The sequence below is a fragment of the Pediculus humanus genome, genomic scaffold (genome assembly GCF_000006295.1).
Source record: "Pediculus humanus corporis 1103172108319 genomic scaffold, whole genome shotgun sequence".
Taxonomy (NCBI): Eukaryota; Metazoa; Arthropoda; class Insecta; order Psocodea; family Pediculidae; genus Pediculus; species Pediculus humanus.
Window position 1 is genome coordinate 148,773 of NW_002987888.1, and position 12,095 is coordinate 160,867.

Genomic DNA, 12,095 nt, shown 5'->3' on the forward strand with positions numbered 1-12,095 from the left:
CTTCTTGTCTGTCTCTTTCTCTTTATTATTATTATTATTATTTTCTCATTCGTTTTTTTTTTTTTTTTTTTTTTTTTAACGTAAGAAAAATTTAATCTTACGTAAAAATGTCGCGTTTTTATTGTGCGACAACAAAAAGTTTTTTTTTTTTCTTTTTGCAAATTCCAAAATTTTTTGTTTACGTCGTAGAAAATTGTTTTTTTTATTTATATATTTGTTTGCTTGTTTGTTTGTTTGTTACCTGTTCATTTGATATGTCGTATCGTTTTCCATTTTCGAGTTTGTTTTACATTTAATACCCAGTCGTCGTTTGTTAATTCAATATTTTTATTGTTGTTACGTTTAAAAGCGGTGTCCTGTCGTAAAGTCGTAAAAAATCTATCATCATTATTAATTGAATTACGTTTGAAAACGTCACTTTCCTTCTGGATAATAAAAACCGCTGGAGAATTATGTTCGAAAGGTTAAAATAGAAACAAAAAAAATTTTTTTTTCTTTTATTTTGGCGCAAATTTATTTATTTTATTTTAATTGTGTGTCGTCATCATCATCATCGTTTATGAATTTTTAGCCATGACGTCATTCATCCAGTCCGTATAATAAGAAACCCGGCTGAAAATATCTGGATAACCGACAGCGCATGGAATTCCTTGTGAAACAATACCGACCAAATAATTTTTACCATCTTCTTCTAAGAGCATAGCACTTCCGGAATCACCCTGTGAAGGAAAAAACATGAAAATTTTTTTTTTGTTGTCATTTTCGCGAGCGTGAAAATTTTTAAAAAATAAAAACGCTTACGTAACACATTCCAGAATTAACGGTACTTCCTAAACAAATTTGTCCAGGAGCGATTTTCGTTTTGTGTCTACTTAATCGTCTTTCGCATTCTGTTTTATTGATGGTGTGTTTTTCCAAATACAATAGAGACGGCACTGTCGGGTCGGTTGTACTCTGTAAAAAAAAAAAAAAAGTTTTTCAGGATCGAATCCAGAAGTTCTGGAGAATTGGTTTTTTTTTTTTCGATCGACTTACGGTTTGACCCCATCCTAACGCGGTGACATTTTTCTCATCGGCGTATTTCGTGTATGGAAAATCGATCAATTGAACCGTCGGAGAAAGTTCTACTGGTTTTTTAAGTTTAATCAATGCGATGTCGTGTAGTATTTCCGGTGGTTGGTAATCCGGATATGGGAAAATTCTTTCGGCTTTGTATAATTTTTGTTCGGATAATTTTACTGATCCTACTCCAATCATCATTTCGTGTGCTCTGATATTAAAAACAATTTTTTTTTTTGTAATTATGTCAACGATAGGAAACGAGAAAATTTTTTTTTTTTCTTATCATCATTATCATCACGTTTTGATAAAACTTACTCATCTAAACAGTGTGCTGCCGTGACGACAAATTGTTTTGCTATCAATGATCCACCGCAGAAAAATTTATCCGTATCTTTTTCTCTTATTGATACCGCAAACGGAAATGATCCTTCGGGAGCAACGGTACCACCGAGAATGAGCGGAAGTGTTTCATATTGTGGCCTACCTGTAATTTAAAAAAAAAATAAATACAAATGACGTCATTTTTAATTTATTAAAGGGTTAATATATAAACTGATAAGACGTTATCAAAACACATTTAATAATAATAATAAACAAGTACGAATTAAATGAGTGAATGACGCCACATCCACAACAACAACAACAACAACAATTTATTTTATTAATTAATAAAATAAAAAAAAATTCGTTTAATAACTTATCATTCAACTTCATTACCGCCGGTTAAATCCATTAATAAAAACGACACGGAATTAGTAATAATAATGATGATAATGTTGATGAGAAAATCAATTTAACGAATATAAATATTATTTTAAAAAATTTTTAATCAAATTTAATTTTTAAAACCCAGGAAAATTTTATTTAAAAAAAAAATTAATAACATACCCAAAACTTGAGCGACAGCAAAAATTAAAAATCCAATAGAAATTTTATACATTATTATTCACGGTTCGATAATAAGTAAAAAAGTGAAATTGATGAAGTTAAAACGAAGTATATATACATACGGAATACATGAAAATCGTGAAAATAATTAGGGCCCTATCGATTTTTTTATCGCAAAATTTAAATTTTTTTTTTCTCAAATTTTACATCATTATCATCATCATCATCATCATCACATTACGTATTAATAATTAGAGAGAGAGAGAGACAGAGAGCAAACGAAAGAGTGCGACGATGAGTACGAACGAATCAATTCACCTTTTTTTTTTTTTTTGTAACATCCGGTTTATTAAATTTTTATTTCCTTGGTAACAAAATAATTATTATTATCATCATCGCGTGTGACGTAATAATTCATTCGTAAAAGGGAAGTGGGCAAGCGGGGAAAAATCGATTTATATCGATTTCCTGTCGTAGAAAAAAAAAAATTTTTTTGTTTTTTATTTTTTTCTTCTTCCTCCAAGTTTTTGATCGGTTTATTATTATAATTATAATTATTATAATAATAATAATAATAATAATAATAATAATAATTATTATTATTATTATTATTATTATTATTATTATTATTATTATTATTAATATTTCCGTTAAAAATTTATTTATTGGGAGACAGAGAGAAAAAAGATTTTTAAAATTTATGCTGCTGTTGCTGGTGCTGTTGGGGAGGTTTTTTATGTGTTTTTGCGGATAAACGAATATTTTCAAGCGGGGGCGAGAATTTCGTTATTTTCTCCAGGAAAATTTTTTTTGTTTTGTTACGGATCAAACAATTAAAAAAAAAAAAATTTTTTTTATAATATTATTATTATCATCGAATCGAAATAAATTTTTTTTTTATGGAACGTAAAATATTTGACGTCGTAAAATTTAGATAAAAATAATAATGATGATATTAATTGTTTTTAATTGTTTCTTCGATCCAATCGGAATAATAGGAAACTTTTGTAAAAACATCTGGAACGCCAAATCCGCAGGGTTTCGGACTCCAGGATGAAATACCGATGACGTAATTTTTATCGTTTCCTTCCAAGAGCAAAGGACTTCCAGAATCCAACTTGAAAAAAAATCAAAAGGTTAGTTTTTTTAATTTTCATTGTTTTTTCCAGTTATTGTCTGGGTGTTTAACTTACGTAACACATTCCAGAATCGGTAGATGTCGGTGTGCAAATTTGTCCAGGACCGACATTTATTTGTTCCGGTAAAAATTTTTCACAATCCCCATCGTTCATCGTTTTTTTATCCAGTTTTAACAACGTGGATGAAATCGGGGATTCTTTACCCGTTTGTCCCCATCCCAAAACCGTAACGTTTAAGTCATTCTCGTCATTTTTATCGTAAGAAAAATATGGATAGCGTTCGGGTTTTATAAATTCAACAGGTTTTTTTAAACGTATGAGTGCTATGTCATCTTCATTAATGACAGAATAATCAAATTTTGGATATGGAAAATTTTTATCCGTTTCGTAATGTTTTTGCTGCGACAATTCAACGGATTCCATTCCAACAACCATAAATTTCGGTCTGTACAAACGGAAAAAAAAATTTTATTTACTGGAATAATTATTTAAGTGTATCAATATTATTATTATTATTAAAATACTTACGGCGCTAAACAATGTGCCGTCGTCAATACGAATTTATTCGATATCAAAGTTCCAGTACAGTAAAAATCTCCATTAAATTTATTTTTTAACGATACCACGTAAGGATAGGATCCATTTTGTACAGGTACGCCACCGACAACACGTGGTTGTACGCTTGAACCTTGACGACAAAAAAAAAATGTTCAAATTTGTTAAAATATTAAAAACAATTTTTTTAAAAAAAAAATTTAATTCTTACCAGAAATTTCAGAAAACAAAAAAAAAATGAATAAAAAAATAATTTTAAACATTTTTTTAGCGAACAAACGAAACAAACGAAGCAAACAAACAACTGAAACAAACAATTCCAGTTGTCGTCCCGCTTATATATACTCTCAAACATTGTTTTAATCAGTGTCGTCCACTTAATATTAATAATAATAATAGATTAAGTTTTTAAGTTTAAATTTTTGATTTGTCATTCATTATATTTTGTTTGCTTAAAATGTCATAATCATCATCATCATCATCGAAATTCGTTATCAATAATAATAATGATAATAATAATAATAATAATGAATCTCCAAATAAAACGATTTTTTTCCCATTTTTTTTTTTTAATTAAACGTACAAACAAACGCGTTAAACAATTTCTTTAAAAAAAAAAAGTTTAAGGTAAATTAAATTTTTGTTTGTTTGTTGTTGTTTTAAAAATAAAAAATAATATTAATAATCGATGATTTAATATCGATAACAAACAAACAAACAAACGGGAATAACGGTAAATTTATTTATTTAGGTAGCCTGGAGTTAAATTTAAATTATTACCAACTTAACAAGCGTGAATTTTAAAAAAAAAAAAATTTTCTTTTTTGTAAATTTATTACAGGTTTTTTTTTGAAAGCGGGTAAATAATTAATAAATAATATTTTACGAAAGAATAATAATAATAATAATAATAATAATAATAATAATAATAATAATAACACGAATAAGGAAATTATTAATAATAATAAGTTACCTAAAATACAAATATTTATTTTTGCAAATATTATTCACGTTTTAATATGAATCGAACGAAGTTTAAGAAGTTAAAGTTACGACAGCGAATGAAACAACAGAAACGCTCTCTTTCTCTTTCTCTCTCTCTGTCTCTCTCTCTTTCTCTCTCTCTCCTGCCCTTTCTCTCTCTCTTTGTATAGAATTTTTCGTAAAAAAGAAAATTGTTCGAAACGAACGAGTTGAATATTAAATTATGACTGACTGATTGCCTCGAGGTGGATTGTGATGGTGACGGTGAGAATGACGGTGATAATGATGATGATGATGATGATGGTGCGTTTGTTTGGTTTCGATTTGAAACGTAAATAAAAATTTTTTTATTATTATTTACCCCTCCATTTAAAAAAAAAATACTAATGTAAACACATTAATGGTGTTTTGAATTTGTTGTTGTTGTTGTGACGAAGGGTTGTTTTCAAATGACAAAAAGTTTTAAAATCAAAAAAAAAAAAAAATATTAATCGAATATAAATTTAGAAAAAAAAAACAAAATGGCCGAAAGGTTTTTTTTTTTTTTTTTTTTAAAAAATAACCAAATGCAAACAGAAAATAATTGAACAAACTACGTTTTTTTTTTTTTTTTATATGGGTGTAAACAAAACGTTTTTTTTTTTTTCTTTTGATGTTTGTTTAAATATGTTCTGGTTTGAAATTAGTTTGTCTCTCTTTCTCTCTCCCTTTTTGGAATTCCAGCAGTTTAGGTGTGCGTGTGCTTGTGTGTGTGTGTAATGAAACAAAAAAATTCTGTTTTTTTTCTTTTTTTTTTTAAATTTTCATTTATAATTTTTTTTTCTCTCAAATTCTCATTCGTTTAATATTTAAAATCCTTTATAAAATTAATGATCCCTAAGAAACTATTAAGTTAAACGTTTTTAGCTTTTTTTAAATTTTCTTCTGCTGTTAATTCTTCCTGTTGTTGCTGTTGTTAAAAAAAAATTATAATTTCTTTACACTACACGTTTACCGATTCGGATTTTATTTTTTGTTTTTCGAATTCATCCGACGTTACCTTTAAATCAATCGCCAAGTTTTTTTTGAAAAAATTCCACAGCATTCCCCCCCTCATTTTCCCCCGTCTTCCTTCTTCCCTCTCTCCCTCTCTTCTTCCTTCTCCCCATTTTAATCCTTTTAAATTTTTTTTTTTTCGAATCATCCAAATGTTTTTTTTTTTAATATCACGATTCGTGAAAATATTTTTTCGTTTGAAAAAAGGTTCAACAGGTTCGTAAGGTTCGTCACGTGATGAAAATTAAAATAAAAAATTTAATTAATAAATATTCATTTATTAAATTTTTTTATTCGTTATAATATTTATTATAAAAAAAAAGGTGGCAGGGGTTTCATTGGGGGACAGTATGTCCCCGAATGAATTATGTTATATCTTAAAATCACTTAAGCGTTTTTGGCCATGGTTTCTTGGAGCCAGCTGGAGTAGTAAGAAACTCTGCTGAAGACATCAGGGAAACCGACAGCGCATGGAATACCCCAGGAAACAACACCGACGGCGAAGTTTCTGTCGTCTTCTTCGAGAAGCAATGGACTTCCGGAGTCACCCTAAAGTGCGAAAGTGTTTACGATTAGTTTTTTTATCATACCGATAAAATATTATTATTACTATTATTATTATTATTATTATAAAACTCACAAAGCACACTCCAGAGTTGGGTGTGCTTCCCAAACAGATGTGTCCGGGGTGAAGTTTGGAACCGTTGGGTTTAAATCTTCTTTGACATTCTTCGTTGTCAAGAGTCTTTTTCTTCAAGTGCATCAAAACGGTTGAAATTGGAGCGTTTGCTCCCTAGAATGGAGAAAGAAAAAAAGAAAAAAAATTAAAAACCGGAAATCAATTTTTTTTTCTGAAAAAAAAGAAAAGTGGGAGTCGGGAAACTTACGAGTCTTCCCCATCCCAAAGCGGTAACGTTTCTGTTATCAGCGTTTTTCATGTATGGGAATTCGATAACTTCAACTTCGGATGAAAGTGGTACGGGGTTTTTCAATTTCATGAGAGCGATGTCATTGTTGGTGCTTGGAAGTTGGTAGTCTGGGTGAGGGAAGTTTTTTTCTACTTCGTAAAAGGTTTGGTTGTCCAAGTGAACGTGTCCGACACCAACGACGACGTCCTTGGGGCTAAAAATAAAATAATAAATAAATAAAATTCGCGACAAAGAAAAAACGAGGAAATTTTTATTTTTTTTTTTCTTACTTGAAAAGACAGTGAGCAGCGGTAAGTACGAATTGTTGGTCAACCAAAGATCCACCGCAGAAAAAGTCACCGGTAGCTTTGTGTCTCAATGAGACCATAAAACGGTAGGAGCCAACTTTTGATGGAGTACCACCGACAATGTGTGGAATGAAACCTCCTTTTTTGTCCAAATCAACTTTGGGTGCTCCTAAATTTTACAAAAAAAAAAAAAAAAACCAAATTTCAAATCCTCGTCTTCCTTCGTCTCCCTTCATCTCATATTATCATTATTATTAAAAAAAATTTTATAATTTTAATTAACTTACCCAAAACTTGGGAGAAAACTAAAAACAAAGCAAATACGATTTTAAACATTTTTCTTCCTCGGGAGAATGTAAAGTGAAGAATTAAAGTGAAAATCACAATTTATATTGTTCTTTTTTTTTTTTTTTCTTCAATTCTAATCAGCGTCGTCCACTTAATAATAATCTTAATAGATTAAATTAATATCAATATAATTATTAATTAAAAAAAAAACTATCGATTACGCACTCGAAATTTATTTATTTATTTTCGCAAGGGGAATTCCCCGATTTTTAAAATGATAAAAAAAAAACCAATCGAATATTTTTTTGTCGTAAATGTATTATTATTTGTTTTTGTTTCTCTTTAACAAAAAAAAAACGTTGATTAATCGTTTACGAATGAAAAATCAACCCTTAAAACAAAACAATAACAATAAGTTACAAAATCGATTTTCGACAAAAAAAAATTTTTTTTTATCTTTTTTTTTTTTTTTTAAACTTTGATGGCCCTCCCCGAATTTATTTTTATTTATTTTTATTTATAGATAAATAAAGTAAGTCAAGGTATTTTTTTTTTTTTTTGTAAGTTTTTTAATAATCTACGCAAAATTTTTGATTTAAAAAAAACAAAAAAAAAAGAACAAAAGAAATTTTTATTTCGTTATATTTAATTAAGTCGTTTGTTTACTTTTTTGAAAAAAAATAAACAAAAACACGTGACAGTGAGAAAAGGTTTTTAAAATTTAAATGGCAATCGACGGTAGCGTCGGCGTCGGCGGATTAAGAAACTAATTTCATATAAAATTTTTATTTTAGTTTGTTATTAATATGATAGATGTCGCTGTTAATTGTTTTCAAACCAACCCCGTTTTTACTTATTGTTTTGTTTTGATTCATTCAAAACTAAAAGAAAAACACAATTTTTTATTTTTTTTTATTTTTCTCGTTTGTAATTTTTTAAACGTGACTCGTTAATAATTCAAAAGGATTCGTGAAAAAATAAAACCAGAAGTAAGTAATAAATATTTTTTTTTTATTTATTCCAACCGGCACCCCCCCTCTTACCGACGAGAGAGAGAAAAATAATAATAATAATTTGCTTGGGCAAAAAAAAAAAAAAATTCATGCATAATAATTAGGAAAATATTTACAAATCGATAATAAATAAAAAAATTCTTATCGATTTTTTCTCTTCGTATCAGTCGTACAAAAAATTTTAATTAATTTAAAATGTGTCCTAAAAGAAAAAAAATTTTTTTTTTTTTTTACTCAATTCAGGAGGCAATGAATAAATCTTACACACTCGAAGGGGTTTATCTCATGCATTACATTCTCCCCTCTCCCCATTTTATAAATAAGGGTGAATTACAAATGAATGATGCATTTCTCCTACTATTATTATTATTATTATTATTATTTTTCGAATGACTAATTTAATACATTTTACAAAATGTAAAAAAAAAAAAAAAACTTTCCATAGTACTCAAAGGAATGAAATCATTTTAAAAAAAAAAAAAAAAGGAAAAATTTTTAATATGTCGTCATCGTTTTCGACCCTTCGTTTCCATCACCATCCCCCCTTCTCTCTCTCCACTCTCCTCACCAGGAAAAAGAAAAATTTTCTATAAGGAAAAAATCGAGGGAAAAATATATAAAAACGAATGAAATATACTCGAATGTTAATTAATATTAAATTTTTCAAATATTCCGATCACGTGTAACTCTAAAAACTCTGATGGAAAAAAATTATTATTATTATTATTATTATTATTATATTTTATGGATATTCGATACCTGGAATCAATTGAAAAACGTTTTTTTTTCGCAAATATTTCGAATGTTCTAGAAAGAAAAATTATGAGAATTTTTTTTTTTTTAAAAAATCCAAGAAAATTTAAATATTTAAGATTAAATCGTGGGTTTTTTTTATTTTTATCAATGTTTTGATAAGAAATTTTCTTATCAATTTTCTTTTTTAAAATATTATTATTATTATTATTATTATTATTATTATTATTATTATTATTATTATTATCATGTAAAAAAAAAAAAACATGGCGGGAACATCGTCGGGTTTTTTTAAAAAAAAAAAAAAAATTTTTTTTCTTTTGTTTATTTTTATTAATTTACTACTATTATTCATTATTATTTTCTCTCTCTCTCTCTTTCTCTTTCAATCTCTTTCCCAGGGGTTTCGCTAAAAATTATTTTTGTAAAAAAAAAAAAAGGAGAAGAAAAACATTTCAATCATTAGATAAAACCTTCTAATTGGGTAAAAGACCCTTTTTTAATCGCGTTTTCGGCCATTTTATATATAAAAAACCTTTTAAGGATCCACATTTAATGCATTACCATTAAAGTCAAAAAAGGTTTCATCCCTTTCCCCTCCCCTCTCCTCCCCTCCACCTCCTCCTCATATCCGCCTTACCTCCCTCCCTTTCGTCTCCTTTAAAAAAAAGAAAGAAATTTTTTTTTTTTCGGTCAAAGTTCACGTTACTATTTAAAAGAGAGTGCCGAAATTTTTTTTTTTTTTTTAAATTTCCCGCCAAAATGTTTTTTTTCCTTCTTCTTTTTCCACTTTTCTTTTTTCTTATCCTTTCAACTTCTTGTTGTTGTTAACTTTTTGTTAATTATTTATTACTTAAAGTAAACTTCGAGTTTTTTTTTTAATATGGACATTTGTTTATTTTTTAAAAAGTTTAAACAAAAAAAAATTTTACGCGCCTTTTTTTTTTTTTTTTTTTAAACGAAGAAATCCGATACTGGAAAAAGGTAAACAAAAAAGAAAACTTTTCTTAAAGGAAATTATTAATAGAAGTAATTAACTCTTTATTAATTAATAATATTTTTAATTATTACCGAAGAAAAAAAAAAAAACTTTTATTAAAATTGTAATTCGAATCATTTATTTATAAATAAACTAAAAATTTATTATTATTATTATTATTAATGAGGCGGGGGCGGGGGCGAAAGGATGAGGAGAGGTGGATTATTTAATTTTAAAAAAAAAAAAATTTATTTTTGCAGAATAAAAAAAAATAATAATAATAAAATTTTTTCCTTGTTTTTTTTTTTTTATATTTGCGACACGACTTCCGGTTACGTCAACAATGACTGGTATCATTTCCGTTTTGTTTTGGTTGCGGTCTGTGTGTGTGTGTGTGTGTTTGTTTTTTCCGTCGGTATGGATACTTTAGTTTATACTTTTTAAAATGATATCCGGTTTGTTGGTTGTCACAAAATTTTTTGTCTCTCTCTCTCTGTGTGTTTGTAGGTCGTCACAATTTTTTCTCTCTCTCTCTCTGTGTTTGTTTGTTTTTACAGTTTTCTCTCTCTCTCTCTTTTTGTGTGTTTGTTGATCGCATTGTAGAATTATGAATGAAATTTGTTTGTATCATTCCTTGACCAATCCTTCCATTCCATCCTCTTATCAACAGATACTACTAAGAGATATTATTTTGCCCTACTAAATATTTATCAATGATACCCACCGATTGATAAGGAAACCTATCGTATTATCAAAAATTTAACCTTTTTGTAATTTTTTTGTCCTTTCATGTTTTCCGATCGGGAAAAAAATAACGGTTCAATATGACGTCATAAAAAACAATAAAAAAATCTCGATACGATCGAAATTTATTATTTATTTATTTATTTTATTAAAATTAAAATCGATTATTTCACCGCTATTATTATTAACAAGTAAATAAATTTAAAAATAAAAAAAAGGGCGGGAAAATTGAAATCCAAACTATTAAATAATAATAATAATAAAAATGCATTAGGTTTCAAGGGAAATAAAATAAAATAAAAAATAAAATTTTTTCTTTTTTTTTTTTGTTATTTTTAATTCTTAAACCCAATAAAAACGCCATGAAAAAAAAGGAAGAAAGAAAAGGAAGAAAATAAAAGGAAAAAAAAAGGAAAAAAAAAAGAAGTTTTTATTTAAAATTAAAGTAAAAGGCTTAAAAGTTTAAAAGTCTTTTTGAATTTTCATTAAAATGTTGACATTTCGCGGCATAAAATTTCATTAAACCCGTAAAATGAAAAAAAAAAAAAATGCGAACGAGAATTAGGGGATACGGAAAATTGGGAAGAGAGGGGGGGAGATGAAAGAATTTGGGAATGTAAGATGAAAAAGAGAGAGAGAGAGAAGTGGGAAAAAAAGGGTTTTCGAAATTATTTTATTTACCTCGGTTGAAAAAAAAAAAAATTTGGACCGATTTAAAAAAAAAAATTAGTATTATTATTATCGGCGTCGTCGTGGGAATTGGAATGAATGAAAAAAAATGTTATTTAATTAGTCGTGGCAGTAGTAGTAGTATTATTTTTCTTTTACCTATTTCCGTCTTTTGAATTGTTTAAACTCAGAAAAAAGGAAAAAAGAAAAGAAAAAAATGGGAAAAAAAATTTTTTTTTTAACCGACTCGAACCTTTTAAGGTTTAAATAAACCTTTTATTATTATTATTATTATCATTATCTCTCGCCTTAATGTTTTAATAAAAATTACAAAAGAAAAAACCTAAAAAAAAATTTCTTTCCGGAAAATTAAGAAGTGAATTTTTCTCTCACTCACTCTCTCTCTTAAAACAAACGAAGAAATTTCTATGCAGAACATTATCTTGTTTTTTATTAAAAAAAAAAAAAACAACAGCAACAAAAACAAACAACAAACAACAACAAGATAAAAATATATATAATGATCAATTACTAATTCAATTAGATTATTCCAGACTAATAAACCTGACTGGAAAAAAAAAGAGAAAGAAAAAAGAAAAAAAAGGTTACATAAATTCAAGTGAGTCGAAAAAAATCTTTAAAATAACTAATTTTCCTGTCCGAAACAAAAAAAAAAAAAAAAGAGTAAAGGTAACAAATAAAGAAAAAAAAGGAAAAAAAGGAAAAAAAAAGGAAAAAAGGAAAGAAAAAAAACAAAAAGTTCAAAGTAA

General features: G+C 27.3%; 3 protein-coding genes across 3 annotated transcripts; all 3 read right to left on the bottom strand.

Annotated features, from left to right (window-relative positions):
• Positions 1 to 557: 557 nt before the first annotated feature.
• On the bottom strand, positions 558 to 1,776 carry Phum_PHUM610330 (chymotrypsin, putative; the record flags this gene model as incomplete). Its single annotated transcript, XM_002432995.1, has 5 exons — positions 558 to 719; positions 802 to 954; positions 1,036 to 1,270; positions 1,378 to 1,542; positions 1,760 to 1,776. The coding sequence occupies 5 exons, from the start codon at positions 1,774 to 1,776 to the stop codon at positions 558 to 560; spliced, it is 732 nt and encodes a 243-aa protein (XP_002433040.1).
• Positions 1,777 to 2,905: 1,129 nt separating this feature from the next.
• Phum_PHUM610340 (chymotrypsin, putative) lies at positions 2,906 to 3,732 on the bottom strand (the record flags this gene model as incomplete). Its single annotated transcript, XM_002432996.1, has 4 exons — positions 2,906 to 3,067; positions 3,144 to 3,534; positions 3,618 to 3,684; positions 3,708 to 3,732. 4 exons carry the CDS (start codon positions 3,730 to 3,732, stop codon positions 2,906 to 2,908), a joined length of 645 nt encoding a protein of 214 aa, XP_002433041.1.
• Positions 3,733 to 6,050: 2,318 nt separating this feature from the next.
• Positions 6,051 to 8,042, bottom strand: Phum_PHUM610350 (chymotrypsin, putative; the record flags this gene model as incomplete). The annotated part of the gene is made up of 5 exons (XM_002432997.1): positions 6,051 to 6,212; positions 6,304 to 6,456; positions 6,551 to 6,778; positions 6,891 to 7,048; positions 8,006 to 8,042. 5 exons carry the CDS (start codon positions 8,040 to 8,042, stop codon positions 6,051 to 6,053), a joined length of 738 nt encoding a protein of 245 aa, XP_002433042.1.
• Positions 8,043 to 12,095: the final 4,053 nt, after the last annotated feature.